A 25,668-nucleotide genomic window follows, 5' to 3' on the forward strand; every position below is an offset into this window, starting at 1 on the left:
AGAGAGAGGTGGCTGTTACCGTGGAAGGTCAGCAGTGTGTGTTGTGCTAGCTCAGCGCTGCCACCTCATCAGCCCCCGCTTTCCCCAGGGCTCCCCTGAGTCATTCTCACACCCTTCTCCGTCACCGTCAACCCACCCTGACCTCTGCCACTGCCAAACGTCCACCGCCCTGCGTTCTGAATCACGCGGTCTAGCACATGGGGTGGGCATCACGCGGCAGCACTCATCACTTCAGGCAGAAATTCCCATTTGCTCCACTAACTAGTAACCTGAGAGCACAGACCTTACCTTTTAAGTTTTCTCATCTGCAAACTGAAAAGGCTACACTGAATCTCAAAGATTCTTTATATAACCACATATATTTAAAGATTCTTACTGTTAGCTGGGCACCATGGCTCACACCTGTAATCCCAGCACTTTGGGAGGCCAAGGCGGGCAGATCACAAGGTCAAGAGATCCAGACCATCATGGCCAACATGGTGAAACCCCATCTCTACTAAAAATACAAAAAGTAGCCAGGCATGGTGGAGGGTGCCTGTAGTCCCAGCTACTTGGGAGGCAGAGGCAGGAGAATCGCTTGAACCTGGGAGGCGGAGGTTGCAGTGAGCCGAGATCACGCCACTACACTCTAGCCTGAGCGACAGAGCAAGACTCCATCTCGAGGAAAAAAAAAAAAAAATCTTACTGTCTCCATTTAACTGGCGAGGAAACAGAGGCTCAGAAGGCAGCATGTGAATTCGCAGAACCAGGGCAGGGGCTGGACCTGCCCCCACAGCTTCTGCCACACCTTCCCACATCATCCTGCTGCCCTGCCCGACCCGAGATTCACTCCCGCTGCTTCTCCAGGGTCCCAGGCTCTACCCAGGGGGCGGCTGGGTCTTGACTCACCTTGAACGGCCGGAAGAGCAAGTAGAGTTCTCTGGGTTTAATGTCCACAGGGAGGCCGCTGACAAACAGTGTCCGGACCTGGAGACAGAGACCAGTGATCAGGGCCAGGCTGCCCAAGACGGACAGGGATGACGACAGCTCTTCCTTAGGCAGGCAACTGGAATCCTTCTAGAGCTTAGCGGAATTCAGCCTTTCCTGGGCCTCCTTGGATACCCAAGGCAAATTAACATTGTTTCACAGCACTCAATTTCTCAAAGCCCTTTCCTTTCTCTGGGTACATCCCAGAGGCATCATGCAGCGTCTGCTGGATGCCTCTGCACACGGACTGAGTCTGCTGGTGAACAGAGGCAAAAAGAAAGCCCTGTTCAATAAGGGTACAAACCCAGCCCAGCATGCCTTTTTTTTTTTTTTTTTTTTTTTTGAGACAGAGTCTTACTCTGTTGCCCAGGCTAAACTGCAGTGGCGTGATCTCAGCTCACTGCAACCTCCACCTCCTGGGTTCAAGAGATTCTCCTGCCTCAGCCTCCTGAGTAGCTGGGATTACTGGGGTACACCACCACACCATGCTAATCAGTATGCCTTTTCAAACCAAAGCCTCCTCTAAAAATCTGAAGAAAGCTGCAGTGCCTGACCCCCCCAAAAATGTACATGTAAAAATGTATCTATTTTTTTAATCCATTGCACCACTGGCCCCTCAGACAAAAAAGTATCTATTTTCTAGATGATACCCATGGCCTCCTGGTAGACAGCCTCCAGTCTGGTCGAGGTTGAGGAGCAAAGATGTAAAGGAAACAGAGTCCCATGCCCACTATGCCCTGCAGTGATTTCAACAGAGGGCCCGGCACTTTCTCATCCATCTTCTGCTCCTACACAAGATGTGGGACCTTCGATGTCAAGAAACACCGTATACTCCTGCCTCTCTCCCTGCTCTTAGCATGGTGATGATACTAAATGTTGACTGAACAGGGTAATGGGTAAACAGTCAAAACCATTATGCTGAGTTTTGAAGAACACGCCAAGATCTTGCCAGCTTCAGGTGAAGCGTTTGATGCTGTGAGGCTTTTTTTGGCGTTTTTTTTTTTGAGATGGAGTTTCGCTGTCACCCAGGCTGGAGTGCAGTGGTGCCATCTTGGCTCACTGCAACCTCTGCCTCCCCAGTTCAAGCGATTCTCCCGCCTCAGCCTCCCATGTAGCTGGGATTACATGCGTGCACCACCATGCCCAGCTAATTCTTTGCATTTTTAGTAGAGACGGGGTTTCACCACGTTGGCCACACTGGTCTCAAACTCCTGACCTCAAGTGATCCGCCCACCTCGGCCTCCCAAAGTGCTGAGATGACAGGATTGAGCCACTGCGCCCAGCTGATGCTGTGAATTTTGAACATTGCCCCCAGCATGGTTACAAGCCAGGTCTAAACACCAGGTGTCCATCCTGTGACTGTAGCCACTGCTGCTATTTAAACGCTGCTGGCACCAGATGCTAAACTAGCAAGCCCTGATCAGCCAAAAATTGTGATGGGGGAGGGGAGATTTTCCATAGCTTAGATCCATTCAAAACATTTTTTGAAACCATGGCTTCCTGAATAATGAAAAATGTGAACAAGCAGAGCGTTCCTACATGCTTGACTCCTGCTCTGGGCCACATCTCCTGCGAAGCCAAGCACAGGTCTTCTGAACTCACCGCTGCAGATTTTAGAAGTTCACATGCCTCACCCCATCAAGCGGCCATTCTTGAAAGCATTTAGTTGCCCTACAGTGGGCCACATCCCCTTCTTGAGAGGTACCAAAGAACTTGCTCCGCTCTCTAGTGATGGCCCGCTGACCCCAGACAACAGCCTTTCTGAGATGATGGCTTTTATCAGTGGCTTGTCTCAGGAAGCTGGAGCAATGTTAGGTAAAACTACACCCAATGCACCCAGAGAACTCAACAGAGCCAAGAATGTCAAAGGAAACCAGCCAGGATAGCTGCTGGTTACTGGTGTCACCACTCCCACCCACGCAAGAATGACTCTCAGCCACAGTGAAGACAAACTTTGTCTCTCAAACTTTGACTCTCAGCCATGGTGAAGACAAACCTCATGTGAGCCTTTGCCAAGCCCATCCAGCAGAATCTCGGGCCACTTGGGACGCATCTTCTCCCTTGGGACACGTCTTTCCCTCAGTAGAGGCACCACTATACCAACCTCTGTGCCTGGGCTTGGGGTGATGGCACCTCACACCTCACAGCCCCGGCAGCTCATGTCCCACGGAGACACCACTCGAATCCTGCTTTGTTGTTGACAGCATCTGGGGGTCTGGACGGCCAAAGCTCCAGGATGGGCGAAACCGAGCTCCTGACCTGAGCCCAGCAGGCCTCTCTGCACTTGATGTAAGGGCCTTGAGTTGTGCGTGTGAATCCCCAACCAGAAGTGACTTGTCCAAGGTCACATGGCTTGTTCTTTAAAGGCAGCAGACCTGGAACTCAAAACCCAGGCCTTGGCCAGGCGCGGTGGCTCATGCCTGTAATCCCAGCACTTTGGGAGGCTGAGGCGGGTGGATCACTTGAGGTCAAGAGTTTGAGACCAGCCTGGCTGACATGGTGAAACCCCATCTCTACTAAAAATACAAAAAATTAGCCAGGTGTGGTGGCCCATCCCTGCAGTCCCAGCTACTTGGGAGGCTGAGGCAAGAGAATCACTAGAACCCAGGAGGCAGAGGTTACGGTGACCCAAGATCGCACAACTGCACTCCAGCCTGGGCAACAGAGTGAGACTCCATCTCAGAAAAAAAGAAAAAAAAGGCCAGGCGTGGTGGCTTACACCTGTAATCCCAGCACTTTGGGAGGCAGAGGTGGGTGGATCACCTGAGGTTGGGAGTTCAATACCAGCCTGACCAACATGGAGAAACCCCGTCTCTACTAAAAAATACAAAATTAGCCGGGTGTGGTGGCGCATGCCTATAATCCCAGCTACAAGGGAGGCTGAGGTAGAAGAATCACTTGAATCGGGAGGTGGAGGTTGCAGTGAGCTGAGATCGCACCACTGCACTCCAGCCTGGGCAACAAGAGCAAAACTCCGTCTCAAAAAAAAAAACCCAAAACCCAAGTCTTCCTACTACACGCCCAGCCTGGCAGAAGTGATGGGTGCTTTGGGTGCTGGGAAAGGATGACAGGACCTGAGCACCAAGCCCTCTGGGTAGCTCAGGGTCTGCAGGGTCTGCCCCCAACACCTCACCCCCAGAGGATGGGCCAAGAGCGCAGCCACCAGTGTCCTGATGGAGGGACCTAGATCAGTACCACTCCCTTCTCTCCTCCCCTTCCTCCCCAGGAAAGCAGGACATGATTTGGGTCAAAGACCCAGACCAGAGCAGACCCACGGAAACCTCTGCTTCAGTTCTCCCCAGGGGCCACACATTTCACCCGGGCTAATTTTAAACCCTCCCTCAAATGGCTCCTTTCTGGCCAGACCTCCCCAGAGGCCTCTTAAATAGCAAGTTCTCAGCACAGAGTTTCCTGCTTGGGGTGGGGTGGGGTGAGTGTAGTGTAGGGGCTGTTTCCTCATCCTGGCTCAAGACTCGTTTCCAGGATTCCCTCTGGGCCCGATGACCCTTTTCCTCAGGGTTCCATCTTTCAGGTTCTATAGAGTCCAAAAGGCTACCCCACAGCTCCCATCCTGTCCCTGGCCACCTCTCCGGGGGTCAAGGCAGTCATGGATGAGCTGGTGGGCCCCTGTCTGCCTGAGCACAGATGCTCTGTGGGGAGCAGTCCGGGAGGCTAAATCACAGCAAGTGTAACCCCCAAACACCCACCTTGGTTCCTACTAGATTCCAGCCACCCCAGCAGATGACATCTTAAAGCCCACCCCCTTGTACAGACAGGGAGACTGAGACCCAGAAAGACTCAGTGATTTGTCAACGGCACACAGCTGAGTTCACGGAGGAGCAGGGCTCCTGAGACCAGGCACCCTGACTCTGCTGTTTGTGAGGGCAGGGGGAGCGGCACAGGGCAGCTTCATCAGCCTCATGGGTGGGTAAGTGCTGCCATCCATCCACTCAGTATGACACTTGTTCAGGATGACAGCCACACCAGAGTGAGGAGGGCAGAAAAAGGGGAAACTGGCAAACCAGGAGCACGGGAAGCGTGGGCTCCGCAGGCTGACCAGCCACACGTGGGGAGGAACAAGAGGTTCCAAAGCCGCCCAATACCTGCTTCCATCAAGCCCGCCCAGCCCATCCACTCCAGGGGCCCTGACAAGCGTCCACAAGGCTGCCTGCACTGCCCCCTCGGCTCACCCCTTCCTCACTCCTTAACTAAAGGTATCCAGCCTTCAGGTCTTTCTGGCGTCCTCAACTCCCCTTTCCTTCTTCTGAAGTCCCACAGTGGCCATTAGGACCCCTCGCCTTATAGTTCCCAGCAGTCTGAGGTACCCCTCACCTTGACTACAGAAAGCCCTAGAGACAGGAACCAAGCCTCAAAACATTTCCATCTCCCAATGTCCCTAGAGTCAGGTCTAAGCACTGGAGACCTCCCCCATCTCTACACACCTCAGTCCCTGCAGAGAAGAAACTCACAGCCAGAGACCAGATGTGATCCAGCATGGCAGAACGATACCATAAATGGCAGAGAGGGCCGGGCATGGTGGCTCACACCTGTAATCCCAGCACTTTGGGAGGCCAAGGAGGGTGGATCACTTGCGGTCAGGAGCTCGAGACCAGCCTAGCCAACATGATGAAACCCCATCTCTACTAAAAATACAAAATTAGCCAGGTGTGGTGGCGCACACCTGTAGTCCCAGCTACTTGGGAGGCTGAGGCATGAGAATCCCTTGAACCCAGGAGGTGGAGGATGCAGTGAGATCATGCCATTGCACTCCAGCCTGGGCAGCAGAGCGAGACCCTGTCTCAAAAAAAAAAAAAAAAGGCAAAGAGAACAGGTCTTAGTTACACTGGAGTTTGCTTCCTAGCTTCATGCTTGGCCTGAGGAAGCCACTTCATCTTTCCGAATCTCAGTTTCTTATTTTTATTTATTTTTCATTTCTTTTTTTTTTTTTTTTTTTTTTTGACGGAGTCTCGCTCTGTTGCCCAGGCTGGAGTGCAGTGGCACAAACTCTGCTCACTGCAACCCCGTCCTCTGGGTTCAAGTGATTCTCCTGCCTCAGCCTCCCAAGTAGCTGGGATTACAGGTGCCTGCCACCACGCCCAGCTATTTTTTTTTAGTAGAGACAGGGTTTCACCACGTTAGCCAGGCTGGTCTCCTCACCTCAAGGAGTTCCTTGAGGTCAGGAATTCCTAACCTCAAGTGATCCACCCGCCTTGGCCTCCCAAAGTACTGGCATTATAAGTGCGAGCCACCATGTCTAGCCTCATTTTTTTTTTTTTTTTTTTTTTTTTTTGGAAATGGAGTCTCAGTCTGTCTCCCAGGCTAGAGTGCAGTGGCGCTATCATAGCTCACTGCAGCATCAAACTCCTAGGCTCAAGAGATCTTCCTGCCTCAGCCTCCAGAGTATCTGGGACTATAGGTGTGCACCGCAATGCCTGGCTAGCTTTTCCATTTTTGTAGAGATGAGGTCTCACTATGTTGCCTGAGCTGGTTGTGAACTCCTGGACTCAGAGAATCCTTCTGCCCTGGCCTCCCCAAAGTGGTGGGATTACAGGTATGAGCCACCATGCCTGGCCTCAGTTTCTTCATCTTCACAACACAAACACCATCTACCTCCAAGACTGAGAGCTCACCTTACTCTCCCCATTACTTGTGAGAGCAATAAAATGATGGCTTCATTTAGGACTCCTGCATTTACCTGCACAAGGAACTCCCTCATCAGGTGCCATAAGCCACTTATTAAGGTTGTCTACTGAAGCTGGATTGGGTCCAGATCAGACTGAAGCTGGTAATGTAGGTGAGATGTCCTAAGGTGGTCACTAGATTCTTTAGTTTTTCTCTTCCCCAGAGGAGGTAATGCCCGAAATAGAAGACACCACAGAGATCAGCTAGTTCAACCCCTTCGTTTTATGGATGGGGAAACTGAAGCCAAGAACAGGGTAACAAGGCAAGCTGATGGCACAGCCAGGATCCTTCAGCAACGGCAGGAACAGAGACATGCAGTTACTTCTCCAAGGTCCAGCTAACTAGTCTTGTGTCTCAGGCCAGTACTGGGGACCACTGTGGTACCGACGTCAGGGTAATAGGGGAAACGTTCAGGAACAGGCTGGATGCTCCAACCTGGGCAATATAGCAAGGCCCTATCCCCCCCAAAAAATCAGCCAGGCGTGGTGGAAGGCACCTGAAGTCTGAGCAACTCGGGAGGCTAAGGTGGGAGCATCGCTTGAGCCCAGGAATTCGAGGCTGCATTGAGTCATGATTGCACCATGAGCATTCCAGCCTGGGCAACAGAGCAAGACCCTACCTCTAAAAAACAAAAATAAAAAATAAAATAAAAGGTTAGATGCAGACAAGGATTCAGGCACCGACAACTGGCTGATGACAAAAAGGAAAGCTCAACCAAATAACTCATGTCCTGCCTATTCCATGGGTTTATTACAAGAATTCAGCACATACACAAAACGTTTTAAAGCATTTGAAGAGTGCACAGGGGTGGTTCTCACAATCTCAGGCTGCTGGAAGGCACCAAACGCATTCACTTGGGCCCTTTTCCATACTCTCATCCCTTCTGCAGAAGCATCCAGCAACCCAAGGGTTCCTGTCCCAAAATGTGAAGAGCAACCACAGCCCTTCCAAAAAAGTCACCCTTATAGGAAGTAAGAGCAGAAATGCTGGGAGCACACTCAGGTCCTCAGCACAGCTGGAAGGTACACCTGTAGTCAGATGGAGCAGGTATGGGGGAGACCTGGGGAACGGATGGAGGATGATCCTGAGAACTCAGTCAAAGATACTTGTTGAGGAACAACCCTTCTGGTGGAACCTGCTGCAAGCACCCATATAGGCAAGGAACCTGGCCAGGGTTGTGTACCCATACAGAATACCACAGACATGGCTGTGTGGCTCTCATGACTCACAGGAGCAGACCCAGCCCTGCTGGAGGTCCCAGCCAGTGCCAGGCCTACCTAGAGGAACTGACCAACTTTTGGCACAACTGTGTCTCTGCCCAGCAAAGCTTTGGGGGCACCCAGAGCCACTCTTTTCTGAGGCAAGTCTTGCCTCTAGAGTCACAGGGAATGGGAGGGTGGGAGAGGGGTCCATGGACCCCACAGGCCGTCACTCACTGGCACTTCCTGGAGTCCTCTAGGTCTTTATTGCCAATTGTTTATAAGTCTGACTCCTTTGGAGAGAAGAGCCTGTGTGTTCTTGAGCTCTTTCCCTCCAGCCAGTGCTAGACCTAGAGTGCCTGGGAGCTACCTATTTTTGTTTTTAATTAAAAATTAAACTTTTATTTTTATTCTTTTTTTTTGAGATGGGGCGTCACTCTGTGGCCTGGGCTGGTCTCAAACCCTTGGGCTCAAGTGATCTTCCTGCCCCAGTCTCCCAAAGCGCTGGAATTATAGGTATGAGCCTCCTCACCCATCCTGAGCCACCTCTTGACCTCTCCCCACCTCCCCGGGGGGCCCCTCAGTCTCACTCCTAGCTCCAGCATTGTAACTCAGCCCTGGGGTTCTGGGGAAGGGGAGGGCAGCACCTGGGTGGCACAGGAAGTAGAGCCCCCCATCCTCAGCCTTGTTTCTGGAGGCCCCTGGAATGGGGAATCCCCTCCCAGTACGAATAGGTCTAGAAGGAGCTTCTGGACCATGCTGTCTAATACCACCACGACGGAGGAGCCTGCGCAGGCTGCCCAGGTCACCCAGCCCTCTCCTTCAGGAAGGTGTGAGCTGCAAGCTGACATCCAAATGTTCTTCCTCCACAGCCCTGTCCAGCCCAGAGGTGAAGCGGTCATTTTTTAGAGAAGAGAAGTAGGAATAAGGGGCTCTGACAAACCCATTCCCATCTACGTGTCGGTGATGTTCTTCCTTCAGACAAACTGACATTTGTTTCAGGATCTTCAGAAAAGACCAAATTAAACAACCCTTCAGGAGCAAAGTATCAGGAGCACCCAAGACACCAGCACAAATCCAGGCTTGCGTGGAAAGGGACTCGGCCTGTTTTTCTTTTTTAATTATTTTTCAATTTTTTTGAGACGGAGTCCTGCTGTCACCTAGGCTGAAGTGCAGTGGCACCATCTCAGCTCACTGCAACCTCTACTTCCCGTGTTCAAGCGATTCTCCTGCCTCTGCCTCCCAAGTAGCTATGACTACAGGAACGTGCCACCACACCCGGCTAATTTTTGTATTTTTAGTAGAGATGAGGTTCCGCCATGTTGGCCAGGATGGTCTTGAACTCCTGACCTCAAGTGATCTGCCCACCTTGGCCTCCCAAAGTTCTGGGATTACAGGCGTGAGCCACCGCGCCGGGCCTACTCGGCCTGGCCTGTTTATATCAGCTCAGGTAGATATCTCTCTTGGCCCTGGACACCGCCATGGGCAGACCTGGCATTCAAGCTGCTGCCACAAAAGGCCAGTGCCCTGGACAGCAGATGTTTAGGGTCCCTCCTTCCAGGGCACACACAGGGCCCAGCTCACACGGAGGTCCTGCAGGAATAGGGAATGGGCTCGTGGGGGAGGAAGAGGGGCCAAAGCAGCTGAGCAAAGCCTCCATGAAGAGCAGGACTGGGACGCGGGGCCGGCCAGGAGCCACGACCATGGGGACCCCACACTTGGTCAGAAGTGGCTGTGGCCTGGCCGCTCACCAGAAGCGTGTCTCCCTCTGCAAGGGGAAGGACAAGCCCGATGCTGAGGGATCCAACTCTCAACTTCTCAGGTACTGTGGCCATGAGGACAAGTTCCATAAGTGCTGGCTTTTATTAGCGACGGAAAAGGTAAACACCGCTTTCAAAAACAGTGGTAGGCTCAGGGATACTAAAGTCTCTTAAGCTTTAAGTTTGGAGGACAAATCCCGGCCTTAGAATAGCCACGAAAGGACCCCAGACTCCAGGAACCACAATCTAGAAAACAGATCCTTCTCCGGATCACCTGAGGTCAGGAGTTCTAGACCAGACTGGCTAACACAGTGAAACCCCGTTTCCACTAAAAATACAAAAATCAACCAGGCATGGTAGCGCATGCCTGTAATCCCAGCTAGTCGGGAGGTTGAGGCAGGAGAATCGCTTGAACCCAGGAGACGGAGGTTGCAGTGAGCCGAGATCACGTCTCTGCACTCCAGCTTGGGCAAAAAGAGTGAAACTCCATCTCAAAAAAAAAAAAGAAAAAGAAAGAAAGAAAGCAAGAAAGCAAACAGACCCTTCTCCACCAAGGATACTGAGGCAAGAAACCACTGGAACCACTCCCCACTCTTCCCTGCCCACAGACAACCCACCAACCCACCAGGAACAGTCATCCCTAGAGGCCAACTCTGGCCTTCTGTAAATTCCTGTCTCACAGGATTGGGACTTGGAGAGAAGACACCCCAGGAAAATCTCACTGCCGGCAACAGAAATATCCTAAAAAAAAAAAAAAAAGACTTTTGCAGCAACCCTTTAGCATCTCTAAAAGTTAGAATTCAATCTGGAAAGGAAGAATTGTTTCAACTGTCCACTCACAATGTTCAAGTAACGAATGCACGTGCTTCAGCAATCCCCTACCCATTGCTTCGAGCGAGCTCTCCTGGTGTCATCTGGATGGAAAACACTACTTTGGGAAGGGGGTGAGAAGAGGAGAGAAATCCAAAAAGGGAAAAACGAGCCTCTTATAAGCCCCTCCCACATCCTTTCCCAACTCCCAGCCCTCAGTAGCAACCCAAATACAGAACATCTGAGCTGGAAGAAACCTTATTTTTAGACGAGGAAACCAGGGCCTAGGGGTCGAGCGAGTTGCTCGCAGTTACCGAGCATGTCAGAAACAGCCTGTTCCCAAGTGCCCAGCTCACAAGTCAATGCTCTTTTGCAGACCTTGATCTCACACCAACCCACTCAGACCCAGTGGGGCCAGTCCAAGGTACCCAGAAACAACTGGCCTTCAGCTTTTTTTTTTTTTTTTTGAGACAGGGTCTTGCTCTGTTGCTCAGGCTAGAGTGCACAAACATGGCTCAAACATGGCACAAACAGTGGCACAAACATGGCTCACTGCAGCCTCCTGGACTCAAGCGATCCTCTTGCCTCAATCTCCTGAGTAACTGGGACCACAGGTGCACACCACAAAGCCCAGCTTTTTTTTTTTTCTTTTTTTGAGACAGAGTCTCACTCTGTCGCCCAGGCTGCAATGCAATGGCATGATCTTGGCTCACTGCAACCTCCACCTCCGCCTCCTGGGTTCAAGTGATTCTCTTGCCTCAGCCTCCCAAATAGCTGGGATTACAGGCGTCCACCATCATGCCCGACTAATTTTTGTATTTTTAGTAGAGATGGGGTTCCACCATGTTGGCCAGGCTGGTCTCAAAAACTCCTGACCTCAAGTGATCCATCCGCCTCAGCCTCTCAAAGTGCTGGGATTACAGGCATGAGCCACTGTGCCCAGCCCCCGGCTAATTTTTTAATTTTGTGTAGAGGTGGGGTCTCACCAAGTCGCCCAAGCTCATCTCGAATTCCTGGGCTCAAGCCATCCTCCTGCAATCCCAAAGTGACTCACGCCTGTACTCCCAAAGTGCTGGGATTACAGGCGTGAGTCACCGTGCCCGGCCTGGTCTTCAGCTCATGAGCAAAGAGGACAGACACAGTATCTTGCAAAAGGTTGGGGTAGGTATGATGGTGGCAGTGGCAGCGGGGTGGGGGGTGGTCCCAACTGGATGATGCCATGGTGAATCCTACATGGTTACAGGCCAACGACGAGACTGACTGACAGACTGCCAACTCTCCACAGCTGAGTGTGAGTGGCCTTGTGCCCCACTAGCTGTGGGGAGGTTGGGGGTGGGTGGCTGGAGCAGGGCCCAGCCATCCCTACCAGCCCAGACCAGAGCACATGAGCTGCAGCCTACATTTCTAAGTTTACAGCTTTCCTGTTATAAAGACACTGAACATGTTTTTAGAATTTGCTGCCATCATCATCGCACCCAGATCTGATCTGGCTCCCCCAAGGGAAAGAGACCCCATTGAGAACCAGGACACTGCACTCAGGGTCTAGCTCAGAAGATACCCGCTGATGAGATTTCAAACAAAAGACAAAGAACCTCAAAACAACGTCAGGAAGCCCAGGTTGAAGCCCCAGCCCTGTCACTGGCCATAGCAGGTGGCTTTGTGGCCTTCGCTCGTCAGCCTCAGCTACAGGAGAGTACACTCACCTCAGGTCCCGTCACACACTGACACTCTATGACACCAGGCGTTTTAAAGGGCAGTAGAATGCGACTGAGTCTCGGATAAGACTCAGCCACTGTCCTCCATCTGCTCAGAGCTTCAGTGACTCCTTCTGCACACAAGGCGGCAAAGAAGTGGTGTGAACAGAGAAGAGAAGGGGACAAGCTGGAAGTCAGGGGCCAGCTCTGGGCCCTAGACCAAGCTGGGCCTGGGAGCTTGAGGGGTGTCTCTGCAGAGCCAATGTTAGGGCTGCCAAACAGAAACGTCAGGGCAGTCATACCCTTGGTGTGGTCTTGGTCGCTGTGGTGGGTAGGGGGTGGGTGTGGGAGTGTTTTGGGGGATTGGGTCCTGCCTGGGTCCCGCGCTTAGGCTTGGCACCAGCAGGTTGCTCTTACGCCTCCCATAGGAAAGAAGGCCCTCTGAGTATGGCCACTTGACGTGAGGTGGATGGAATGTGGTGACACGGCCCGCAGACCCAGGACTTATAAGGCTCTGAATAAGGACACAGGGGAAGACAGCAAGCAGCACACAGCCACACAGTGGATGTGAACCTAGATCCACACACTCCACAACATGTTTCCCATGCTTCCTGCAAAGAGCTCTGGGGCAGCTCAGCTACCCAGGCAAGGACAATGCCCAGATCCCCTTTCAAGGAGCCCCCATCTAGAGGACACTTGGCCCCGGAGTTTACCAGTGTCACCACAGCCTCACCTAGTAAGGACAAGTCCCAGGTTCAGGTGGGATCTGGTGTTCTGCCTGCCCCTGCTATCCCTCTTGCCCCAAATCCCATGTTATCAGGGTCTGGCTATAAGGCCCCATCCTGGGCTGCACCTTGTAGTTTCATTCCTTTACACAAACCATCAGCATGCAAAGCTCATAGTCCTTTGAGCAACAGGTAGAACAGGTATGGGGTCCCCATTTTACAGATGCAGAAGTCAGTTCAGGGATCAGGTGCCTGGCTGGCCAGTGGCAGAGCTGAGGCTTAAGTCCAAGTTGCCTGAAAAGTCTGGGGCTCTTCCTCATAATGTGCAATGTGTCCTAGACTTCCAACGGTGTGTTGTGTGTAGGGGTGGGGGGAACAGAGATTGGGGGGAACTAAGCCAGGGTGAAAAGTTATCTGAAAGGAGGGACAGGGCTGGGCATATATAAGAAGGCTTCAGACCTCATGCTCCAAGCCACTTCCAGCCCCAGGAAGAGAAGCCTTAATGTCGTGGGAACACACCTGGTCAAAGCCTGTTGTGTGCACTTGACCTACACCTCATTTAGGGAACTAGACCAAACAGAGAATGAGCTGTGCTTGCAAACTCGGTGTCAGGGCAGGCTGGCTGAAGCATGCCTTCCATCAGGCTCCAGACAGAGCCAGGGGCCAGGACTTGGCTTTCAGGGGAAAAGTTCACTGGGCACCCTGGCATGGAAGCCTCCCAGGCCCGCCCACCTCCTGCAGCCTTCTTGGTGCTGTGTGGCCAGCTAACACGGATCTACTGCCTGCCTGTGTGCCTGGCAAGGGTTGCAGTTGCCGCCACTGCCATACAATACCCTACAGAAGGGACTAGATTCAAGGCATTGGGCTAGAGGACCCCTACACCCCTCACTGCCAGCTCCTAAATCAATACCTCCAACCCTTAAACCACATGATGCTATGCTGGCATGAACACACAGCCCCAAGCCCACCATACCTAGCCCATTACTTGACAGAGGCAAATGAAACCTGACAGGAGAGATGTTTCCTAACATGATGCTCCTGTCAGGAGAGGGTTTCCGCTCAGAGGTAGAAGCTGCTTCTGCAACCTGCATTCTGATTTGCAGCTCCCTGCCACAAACGTAGTAGGACCCTCCATCCCAAGCTGTGCCTGGATGTATATGGCCACAACTGTACATCAAGAACAAGAGGTGGGGCACGGTGGCTCACGCCTGTAATCCCAGCACTTTGAGAGGCTGAGGCGGGCGGATCACGAGGTCAGGAGATCAAGACCATCCTGGCTAACACAGTGAAACCCTGTCTCTACTAAAAAAGTAAAAAAAAATTAGCTGGGCGTGGTGGCGGGTGTCTGTAGTCCCAGCTACTCAGGAGGCTGAGGCAGGAGAATGGTGTGAACCCAGGAGGTGGAACTGGCAGTGAGCTGAGACTGCGCCACTGCACTCCAGCCTGGGTGACAACAGAGTGAGACTCCATCTCAAAAAAAAAAAAAAAAAAAAAAAAAGAACAAGAACCGGCTGGGGGTGGTGGCTCATGCCTGTAATCCCAACACTTTGGGAGGCAGAGGTGGGCAGATCACGAGGTCAGGAGTTCAGGACCAGCGTGGCCAAAATGGTGAAACCCCATCTCTACTAAAAATACAAAAAAATTAGCTAGGCGTGCGCCTGTAATCCCAGCACTTTGGGAGGCCAAGGCAGGAGGATCGCGAGGTCAGGAGATTGAGACCATCCTGGCTAACACGGTGAAACCCCGTCTCTACTAAAAATACAAAAAAATTAGCTGGCCGTGGTGGTGGGCGCCTGTAGTCCCAGCTACTCAGGAGGCTGAGGCAGGAGAATGGCGTGAACCCACAAGGCGGAGGTTGCAGTGAGCCGAGATTGCACCACTGCACTCCAGCCTAGGCGACAGAGCAAGACTCTGTCTCAAAAAAAAAAAAAAATACAAAAATTAGCCGGGCGTGTTGGTGTGCACCTGTAGTCCCAGCTACTCGGGAGGCTGAGGCAGGAGAATCCCTTGAACCCAGGAGGTGGAGGTTGTAGTGAGATGAGATCACGCCACTGCACTCCAGCCTGGCGACAGCGCAAGACTCTGTCTCAAAAAAAAAAAAAAAAAAAAAAAAATTAGCCAGGCATGGTGGCGTGCACCAGTGGTCTCAGCTACTCAGGAGGCTGAAGCTGGGGGATTGCTTGAGCCCAGGAGCTCGAGGCTACAGTGAGCCATAATCATGCCACTACACTCCAGCCTGGGCAACAAAACGAGATCCTGTGTCAGAATAAAAAAAAAAAAAAAAAAGGGACCAGTCTGGGCAAAAGCTGGAAGGTGCAGAGCCTTTTCATCAACAGTTCTTCAAAAATGGGCCAGGCGCGGTGGCTGACACCTGTAATCCCAGTGCTCTGGGAGGCCGAGGTGGGCGGATTACAAGGTCAGGAGTTCGAGACCAGCCTGGCCAACATGGCGAAACCCTGTCTCTACTAAAAATACAAAAAATTAGTCAGATCGCTTCTCTGCCTTTTGGCCAAGATCAAGTGTAAAAAATTAGCTGGGCATGGTGGCAGCCACCTGTAATCCCAGCTACTCAGGAGGCTGAGGCAGGAGAATTGCTTGAACCCGGGAGGCGGAGATTGCAGTGAGCTAAGACTGAGCCACTGCACTCCAGCCTGGCAACAGAGCAAGACTCTGTCTCAAAAAAAAAAAAAAAAAAGGTCTCAGCTCCTATGCCAGTATCCTCTCCTAACTCCCCGCCCCTACCTGAACTAAAAGCGTAAGATAGTTGAGGAGGGAGAGGTTGGTTAATCACAAAGAAGGGCGAAGTACTCCAGACTTCTGCCATGGCCTGGTCCAAGTCAGGCTCTGCCCGTCCTCCCTGGAGGTTGGAGGTGGCCTTGATAGCTTGTGACAGTCAAGAGCCTCTGCTCAGTTGGCTGTGAGTTGACTGATAGCCAAGGCAGATGCGCCTAGGCAAATGCTCCCACCATTTAGCTTGGGACAGTCAAGAGCCTCTGCTCAGTTGGCTGTGAGTTGACTGACAGCCAAGGCAGATGCGCCTAGGCAAACGCTCCCACCACACCCAGGCCCTGCTGCACTCCAGAGGCCTCCAACACTGATACAGCCACCAGTGCACTCTTCAGGAAAGGAGGGCCCAACAATCCTGTCACCTGTCTAGTGTTGGCACGCATCAGAGGTAACCGTACTCTCTCCATCAAAGGGCGGAATGTGGGAAGAAGCAGAATACAAGGAGGCCATGCCAGTGCCTGGACAGGCAGTGGATGGATTCTGGCATATGAAGCCTCATAGGCTGCCCACAGTTTCAACTTAATGGTGGCTTTTTTTTTTTTGAGACGGAGTCTCGCTCTGTAGCCCAGGCTGGACGGCATGGCGCAATCTCAGCTCACTGCAAGCTCCGCCTCCCGGGTTCACACCATTCTTCTGCCTCAGCCTCCCTAGTAGCTGGGACTACATGCGCCTGTCACCACACCCGGCTAATTTTTTTTTTTTTTTTTAGTAGAGACAGGGTTTCACCGTGTTAGCCAGGATGGTCTCGATCTCCTAACCTCATGATCCACCTGCCTCAGCCTCCCAAAGTGCTGGGATTACAGGCCTGAGCCACTGTGCCCGGCCTGTTTTTGTTTTTTGAGACCAAGTCTCATTATGTTGCCTCCGCCTCCCAAGTTTAAGCAATTCTCCTGCCTCGGCCTCCTGAGTAGCTGGGATTACAGGTGTGCACTGCCACACCCGGCTAATTTTTGTATTTTTAGTAGAGACAGGGTTTCACCACGTTGCCCAGGGTGGTCTCAAACTCCTGGGCTCAAGTGATCCGCCCATTTCAGTCTCCTAAAGTGCTGGAATTACAGATGTGAGCCACCACGTTTTTTTGTTTTTTACTTTTTTTTTTTTTTTTTTGAGGCAGGGTCTCTCACTCTATCGCCCAGGCTCAAGTGCAGTGGTGGGATACTGGCTCACTGCAGCCTCGACTTCCCGGGCTCAAGCGATCCTCCCACTTCAGCCTCCTAAGAGGCTGAGACTACAGGCGTGTGCCAACATGCCCAGCTAAGCAGCATCATTTCTGAAGTGTAGGGGACAGGTTCTGCCCCACTGCCTCACGGTTTGCCAGAGGCGTGTGGATCCTTCTGGGGCAGCCATGGGCAGAAGACAGAGGAAGTGACGTGACACCAGATGTCGCTGCTGCCCATAACCAACGCCAGAGCAGATCCAGAACCCAGCGCTGTAGTTCAGTTCTGGGTAATCTTGGACCAGGAGCTCAGTACTCAGGGCAGGCGGGACTCACCCTGCCTCTAGCTCGCAGGATTGTCCTGAGGCCCCGTAGGATAAATGGGTTCAGAGCATGAGAGCCAAGCAAAGGCTCAGCACCCACGAGCCATGGCTTCCTCTACTTACGGCGCTTGCCAGTCCCACCCTGGACATGGGGAGGAGAGGAAGCCAGCATGTCCCAGTGAGATTTTTTTTCTTTTGAGACAAGGTCTTGCTCTGTCACCCAGGCTGGAGTGCAATGTGGCACGATCTCACTGCAACCCCTACCTCCCAGGTTCAAGCCATTCTCCCACCTCAGCCTCCTGAGTAGCTGGGACTACAGGAATGCACCACCACACCCAGCTAATTTTTTGTTTTTGTAAGGACGGGGTTTAATCATGTTGCCCAGGCTGGTCTTGAACTCCCAGGCTCAAGTGATCCTCCTGCCTTGGCCTCCCAAAATGCACAGGATTACAGGCATGAGCCAACATGCCTGGCTGGCCTCCTTGAGTGGGATTTAGAAATTGGTTCTCTCTGGGGCAGACTAAACAGGCTGCCCATATGTGGAAAAGGAAGGGATAAGGAGACACAAAAGAATGCCCCCCAGAATATCAGCCAAATGGCTCTTTAGAGCAAGAATCATTTCTTTAGCTAAAATGCCCAAAGCAATGGGTAGTGGAAGAGTGTGTGAAAGTAGTCACGCCCAGGTACAGGAAATAAGTAAGTGTGCCATTTGTAGAGAATTTAAAATAAAACTGCTTGGGCGTGGCAACTCACATCTGTAATCCCAGCAGTTTGGGAGGCAAGGCAGGACAATTGTTTGAGGCCACAAGTTCAAGAGCAGCCTGGGCAGCAAAGCAGACACTGTCTCTACAAAACATTAGCTGAGGCCAGGTGCAGTGACTCACACCTATAACCCAGCACTTTAGGAGGCCAAGGCAGACGGATCACCTAAGGTCAGGAGTTCGAGACCAGCCTGCCAACATGGTGAAACCTCATCTCTACTAAAAATACAAAACTTAGCCAGGTGTGGTAGCAGGTGCCTGTAACCCCAGCTACTCGGGAGGATGAGGCAGAAGAATCACTTGAACCCAAGAGACGGAGATTGCAGTGGGCCGAGATTGCGCCACTGCACTCTAGCCTGGGCAACAAAGCAAGACTCTGTCTCGGGGAAAAAAAAAAAAAAAAATTAGCCAGGCATGGTGCTGGTAGTCCTACCTACTAGGGAGGCTGAGGTGGGAAGATCATTTGAGCCCAGGAGATCGAGGCTGCTGTGAGCTATGATCATGCCACTGCACTCCAGCCTGGGCAACAAAAAGACCCCATCTATAAAAAAAAAGAATTTAAGGCTGGGCGCCGTGGCTCATGTCTGTAATCCCAGCACTTTGGGAGGCCGAGGTGGGCGGATCACCAGGTCAGGAGATCGAGACCATCCTGGCTAACACGATGAAACCCCGTCTCTACTAAAAATACAAAAAAATTAGCCGGGCGTGGTGGCGGGCACCTGTAGTCCCAGCTACTCGGGAGACTGAGGCAGGAGAATGGCATGAACCCGGGTGGTGGAGCTTGCAGTGAGCAGAGATCGTGCCACTGCACTCCAGCCTGGGCGACAGAGCGAGACTCCGTCTCAAAAAAAAAAAAAAAAAAAAAAGAATTTTAAAAATATGCAAGATGCGTAAGGATACAGATTTAGGTCAGGTGCAGTGGCTCACATCTGTAACCCCAGCACTTTGGGAGGCCGAGGCCTCTCAACATGGAGAAACCCCATCTCTACTAAAAATACAGAATTTGCTGGGCGTGGTGGCACACGCCTATAATCCCCCTACTTGGGAGGCTGAGGCAGAAGAATTGCTTGAACCCAGGAGGCGGAGGTTGCGGTGAGCCGAGATCGCGCCATTGCACTCCAGCCCGGGCAACAAGAGAGAAACTCCGTCTCAAAAAAAAAAAATTTTTTAAATAAAATCCATCCTGGCTAACACGGTGAAACCCCATCTCTGTTAAAAAATACAAAAAATTAGCCGGGCGTGGTGGTGGGCGCCTGTAGTCCCAGCTACTCCAGAGGCTGAGGCAGGAGAATGGCGTGAAACCGGGAGGCGGAGCTTGCAGTGAGCCGAGATCGCGCCACTGCACTCCAGCCTGGGCGACAGAGCGAGATTCCATCTCAAAAATCAATCAATCAATCAATCAATCAAAATAAAATAAAACTGGCTTGGTTTGCTTATTATCTTCGTGCAAAGGCAACTCTAAATAATATCTGCGACAAAAGGCCCCTCCTGGCAGGGGCTGACAGCTCCCATCACCCATCTTGGGATGCCACCAGCCCAAAGGAAAGTAGTCCGGCGTCAGTCTCTGGGCTTCTGGTTGGCATCACCCAAAACTCAGCCATTAGAAACTTTAATTGCAGATACCCGGCTGGGCGCGGTGGCTCACGCCTGTAATCCCAGCAGTTTGGGAGGCCGAGGCGGGCGGATCACGAGGTCAAGAGTTCAAGACCAGCCTGACCAACACAGTGAAACCCCGTCTCTACTAAAAATACAAAAATTAGCTGGGCGTAGTGGTGCGCACCTGTAATCCCAGCTACTTGGGAGGCTGAGGCAGGATAATCGCTTGAACCTGGGAGGCAGAGGTTGCAGTGAGCCAAGATCACACCACTGCATTCCAGCCTGGGTGACACGGCGAGACTCTGTCTCAAAAAAACGAAAAAAAAAAAAAAAGAAAATTGCAGATACCTTCCTCCCCGCCTTCCAGTCTCATCAAAAACCCTAATATAAAACACAATAGCAGTATACTGTGTGGTTAAGAGCAAACTCTGGGTTCAAATCCCAACCTCCCCACTTAATAGCTACATGAAAGTTATTTAACCTCTCTGTGCCTCACTTTCCTCATTTATGAAATGGTGATAATAATGTACGTACTTCATAATGCTCTTACAAAGATTAAGAGTTAAAATGGTGCGGTACATGTAACAATGCCTGGCATAAATACAACATACAGGTTCACTATTATTAGTACAGCCTCTCCCTTAGATTACTTAGGCAGAGGGGACACATCCACAATAACTCCCAGGGAGGAGGGGAACCTGACCTCCTACTGCTATCTGCCTGGCAGGGCTTCTAGGTGAGTGCCCAGAAACAGAGAAGCCTCCCTTCCCTCATATTCAAAAAAAGCCTGCAGACCAAGATGTCCCAGATGCTTTCAAATGCTATAGATGTTAAAGAAAAGGGAGGTGCCCAAATAGCACACTGGATCCAGGAATTACCTCGCACTCATCTAGAGTGCCTTATCACCCACCTCCCACACTCCCTTCCCCGTTCCATCCACACAAGTCTAAGCACCTGTTCACCCACATCTCAGGGAGGGCTGACCTCAAGCCACCCAGTGGTCCCAGGGCTCTGGCTGCTTCCTGACACCCCTCTGAGGACACATGATGGGCTCTAGGGTACCAGGCCTGCAAGCAGCAGCCCTGTCCCAGCCACACTGGGATGAGGTGGGAGGGCAGGGAAGGGCAAAGCCCCTCAGGTCAAACTGTAACCCCCTTAGCTGCCATTAACCCCTGCCTTTCTATAGCTTACCGTTAAGCTGGCAAAAACTTTTTTAACTCTTAGAAACTTATATCCTCCCTCAACCCAATAGTATAAATACCGCTCTCCCCCTTCCAGGGGTAACCCCCAGTTAAAAATTACTTTAACAATCTCCAAACTCTTCAAGTTGTATACACTAAATATATAGCTTTATATATGCCAATCATACCTCAAAAAAGTGGTTTTTAAAAATTACTATAACTTAGTATCACCTCGTACGTTAGTTGTCCCTCGATATCTGAGGGGGATTGGTTCCAGGGTTCCCCCGTGGATATCAAAATCTCCAGATGTTCAAGTCCCTCCTACAAAATTTGGATATAACCTATGCACAGGCTGGGCGCAGTGGCTCACGTCTGTAATCTCAGCACTTTGGGAGGCCGAGCTGGGTGGACCACTTGAGGTCAGGAGTTCAAGACCAGCCTGGCCAACATGGTGAAACCCCATCTCTACTAAAAATACAAAAATTAGCCAGGCATGGTGGCGTGCACCTGCAATCCTGGAGGCTGAGGCAGGAGAATCACTTGAACCTGGGAGGAGGAGGTTGCAGTGAGCCGAGATTGTGCCACTGCACTCCAATCTGGGCAACAGAGATTGTCTCAAAAACAAAACAAGGCTGGGCGCGGTGGCTCAGGCCTGTAATCCTAGCACTTTGGGAGACTGAGGTGGGCAGGTCACCTGAGGACAGGAGTTCAAGACCAGCCTGGCCAACATGGTGAAATCCTGTCTGTACTGAAAAAACAAAAATTAGCCAGGTATGGTGGCGGGCGCCTGTAATCCCAGCTACTTAGGAGGCTGAGGCAGGAGACTTGCTTGAACCTGGGAGGCAGAGGTTGCAGTGAGCTGAGATCGTGCCACTGCACTCCAGCCTGGGTGACAAGAGTGAAACTCCCCTTCAAAAAAATAAAAAAAAAACCTATGCACATTTTCTGGATACTTTAACTCATCTCTAGATTATTCACAATACCTAATACAACGTGAATGCTATGTAAATACTTGTTATATTTATTTGTATTATTTTTTATTATTGTATTTTTTATCTACAACTGGATTCATGGATAGGGAACCCATAGATATGGAAGGCCAACAGCAACTGTATTATGAAAGCAAGGTCTCCACTTTCAAAATAAAAATCACATTTACCCCTCCTCAGAGACACGGTAACCACCCAGTTATCCCTTGAGAATCACTAAGGCAGGACGTTTAGGTCTGAAGTTTGCCAGCACTGACACAGCCTGCCCCGGGCAGGTTCATGTACTGTATTATCTCATGTGGTCCCCAGCTCCAGCCAAGACTTACCTGCAGGACAGCAGAACCTCTAGATTGGGAGGGACATTCAGCTCCTCCCCTTAATTCCCTACTGCCCTCCTTAGCTTTCAAAGGGTATCAAAGCTTTCAACACATCTTCCCAAGTGGCAGAAAAATGCCAATTTTCCTGTAACCCCACAGTCATTACTGCCCTAATTCCAAACTCTCATTATGGCTGCGCTGCCTGATATTGCTGCAATATAGCAAACTCCAGGTAGTCACCCAAACAAGCCATGTGGTTACACAAACCTACCTCCTCACTTATACATGGGGACTCCCTCCTCTTGGAATGCCTTTTCCACCCCCACAGGTCTAACTTCGCTCCTCCTACTCACCCACATCTCAGGGAAGGCTGACCTCTAATCTCTCAGGAGCACCATGGTACCATATGCTGATATGCCTTTATTTTATCTACCATTGCATTTCACCTACCACCACTTCCTGGCAAGTCTTTCCGACCTCCTAGGCTGAGAATTTTCACTTGTATCCTTAACCCCTGGGTCCAGAAAGAAAACTTAATGCATATGACATGGATAAAGCCTATAAGTAAGGTAGTCAAGCAGGCAGAGTCAAGGCTATCCAAAGCAGTTCAGGACAAGCAACCTCACTGATAATTCCCAGAACCATGACAATACACTTCCTTCGCCAGTGACCCAGTGCCTTTAGGAATTGAGGTCTTATGGTGTGCAGCAGCATTCCTTGGTTTTCTGGGCTTGCTCTCGCTAGTCTCCAAGAGTTGACTGGGAAGAAGCCGCCTGTGTCAGCCACAGGAGTAAACCACTGCTAACGCTGATTCTCCAGATGGTTGCTCTTAGGGGCTGCAAAACTGACTGCCTAGGGAGCATCTAAACTACAGGGAGGATTCCAGTTCCAGCCTGCACCACCAATCCAAGATGGAGCCACCAGCACAGGGGCTCATGGCCCACTATTCAGAAGACTAGGCCAGGGCTTGGGGAATAACCCTTTCCCTTAACAGACCAGACAGACACTGGGCTCCAGGAGACCCTCAGAACCCTTCGTTTTGGACCTCTGCAAAACACGAGCCCACCATGCCCTTTTCCAAGTGCACTGATTTGGAACCACCATAGGGCCGCAGGCCATCTCAACTCCCAAGGAGGAATAGTAGGGATTCCACTTTTTGAGAATCCTGCCCTCTTTCCCAGAAAAGGTACTTAGAAAGGAGTGGCTAAAACCTCAAATGCTTTTTTCAAGACTTAGAATAGCCACATGGGTCACCCTTCTCACCCAACAGCAGTGGGTCTGAGAGTTTGCCCAGTACCAGCCTCTTGGGCAATGTGAAGTCCCCACTGAAGTAGACCCTTTAGCAGAAGTGGGGCTCTGGGTCCCCATCCAGCTTCATAGGAGACATGCTCTCCCCCAGTTTCAGCCCACGGCAGGGGGCCAAGCAGAGACTCCAAGTATGCTAGCAACCTTGTCACCCTCCCCAGCTGTCAAGGGAGATTCTAACAGCCAGGTAGAGTCAGGATGGGGGCAAGATCCCCAAAGCCAAGAGCCTGTTGGCATCAAGGTACAAGGAGGGCAAGGCCTCTGGAGCCCAAACAAACACACCACACTCAAGCCATTAGTGGACAGATGTCACAGTTGTGTATATTCTTCCCTTCCCCTTCCGCCAAAAAAGTGGAGATCCAGACCTAGATTCTCATCGACTGGGGCTGGCTGAAGGTCTCTGAATTGCCGAGTGGGAGCTGGCGACGCTGAGCCCAGCCCAGCCGAGGGCCACCGGCGCCATTCTGCACCAACCCCCCAGCACAACGCGAAGAGGCAATACCAGTCCACACCAGGGGCTCTGCGGTTTCTCCCCCAGGCCAAGGGGAAGGGCGCCCAAGGTGGATAACCAGCCCTTGGTTTCCTGGGCGAGAACATGCCAGGGCAGAGGCAGGAAGGGTCTCTCACCCCTAGAATGACGCAGCAGAGACCAGAGGCCCTGCGAAGCCTGTCCCCTTCTACTACAGTTCTTGTCTCCGCCAGCCTAGCTCCTCGTCCCTATTCACACTGATAGCTTTGAGGCTTTTATCCAGCACCCCACCCCGCACACACATCCTCCCTACCATCCATTAACCACCCAGCTGCTGGTGGTTCCACGGAGCCGCCTTACACTCCCTCCCTTTCGCACATGGCCGGTGGACGAGATGATTTCGCCCCTCCTAGGAAGATCCCACCCAGGCCAGCTTTGTGGTCCTGGCTTGGTTGCCAGGACAAACCCAGAGAGAGGAGAAGGACGAACTGAGTGTCTTTAGTCATCTCCTTCCAAACTAATTAAATTGTGGGCTCACCTCTGCCAAAGCCCAGGTTCTGGGGCTGCGAAGAAAGCCCGCCCACCCCCATGACAACAGCTCGCATGAAGCGAAGAGCCGGCCGGCCAGCCCAGGCCTCCAAGGTCACGGGGAGGGGGTCAGGGTGGAAAAGGCAGTGGAGTGAGGGTGCCGCCCTCGGGCAGTGCTAATCCCGCTCAGCTCCGTGCCGCCGAGGCGCGGTCCTGGCCACGCGGGAGGTGCGCCTCGGAGGAGGGCGGCGAGCGGGTCCGGGGTGGGGAGCAAGGGGCGCGCGGGCAGCAGGCGTGGAACGGACGCGGCGCATCTCGCCCACCGCGGGACGCCCGGACGGCGGCCGGCGCGCGCGGCCCGCCTCGAGCCCGAGAGGGCGGGGAGACAATGCCTGTCCGGCGGGGCAGTCCAGGCCGCACACTCCCGCCCGCGGACACGGGCCGCTCCTACCCGGGCGAGAGGGAGCGGCGGGAAGGCGCCGGGAGCGATGGCTACCCCGGCCCCGCGAGGCGCGGCAGGCCCCGCTCGCCCTCTCCCGCGCCCGCCTAGCGTGCGCTTCACCCGGCAAGTCCCGGGACCACAGACCCACCTCCTCCTCCAGGGCGCCGCCGGAGCCCGCGCCGGAGCCGGTGCCGGTGCTGCCGCCGTGCTCGCCGTCCGGCTTCAGGTTGCTCATGGTGCGGGGGAGGGGGCGGTGGGAAGGAACGCGAGGGCGAGCGCGGCGCCGGCCCCGCGGGGAGTGGGAAGGGGCGCGGGGATTGGTGCGCTCGCGGGTGCGGAGCGGGTGACGGGGGACCCACGGGGCAGTGAGAGGGGCAGCCTCCGCGTCGGGCCAGGGTCACATCAAGTTTGGCGGGTGCGGGAGGTGAGGAGGGGGTGCGGCGGGGAGGCAGTGGGAGCCGGAGCGGCCGCCGCCTCCGCCTTTTCACTGCGACCGGCGAGTGCGCCCGCGGCGGCGGCGGCGGCGGCGGCGGCGGGGGGCGGGCGCCGGGGGAGGGGGCGGGCGCCGGGCGGCGGCGGGGGGCGGGGGCCGGAACCGGCCTCAGCTGGGGCCCGGCCAGCCCCCTCCCCCGCCCGCCGCGCGGTCTCCGGGGGAACACGCAGCCAATCCCCACCGCCCACCGCGGGCTTGCCCCGGCCCCGGCCGCGGCGCGCCGGCCTCCGGCCGGGCCTTTCCCCTCTCTCTCGCCTGGGTCAGCGCTCTCCCTCTCTCCTCTTCCCCCGCTCCCTTCTCCATGGCAAGTTTTTAAACTTTGATGAACTCGCCCAGCGAACTTTCTTAAAGGGGCCGCGCGCTGCGCGCCCCAGCCCGCGGGAGGTGGAGCCCAGTGCCCCGCACCCAGCGCCCCCGTCTCTGGGCGGCCCTGCCCTGGCGGCCTCGCGCTTAGGGCCGCCTGCAGCGAGGTTTCCGGGCCGTTG

The 25,668-nt window shown here is 53.0% G+C and overlaps 1 protein-coding gene across 2 annotated transcripts in view; it reads right to left on the reverse strand.

Moving 5' to 3' along the window:
* The window catches only part of RBPMS2 (RNA binding protein, mRNA processing factor 2), a 36,715-nt gene extending 11,491 nt beyond the window's left edge, over nt 1–25,224 (reverse strand). For both annotated transcript variants that reach the window (XM_054532787.2, XM_024232952.3), the window contains exons 1-2: nt 24,839–25,224; nt 889–966 (exon numbers count right to left, since the gene is read on the reverse strand). In XM_054532787.2, the coding sequence (XP_054388762.1) occupies nt 889–966; nt 24,839–24,925 (165 nt within the window). In that variant the 5' untranslated portion in view covers nt 24,926–25,224. The remainder of the gene's footprint in view (nt 1–888; nt 967–24,838) is intronic.
* Between the last annotated feature and the right edge of the window lie 444 nt (nt 25,225–25,668).

Source organism: Pongo abelii, chromosome 16 (genome assembly GCF_028885655.2).
Source record: "Pongo abelii isolate AG06213 chromosome 16, NHGRI_mPonAbe1-v2.0_pri, whole genome shotgun sequence".
NCBI lineage: Eukaryota > Metazoa > Chordata > Mammalia > Primates > Hominidae > Pongo > Pongo abelii.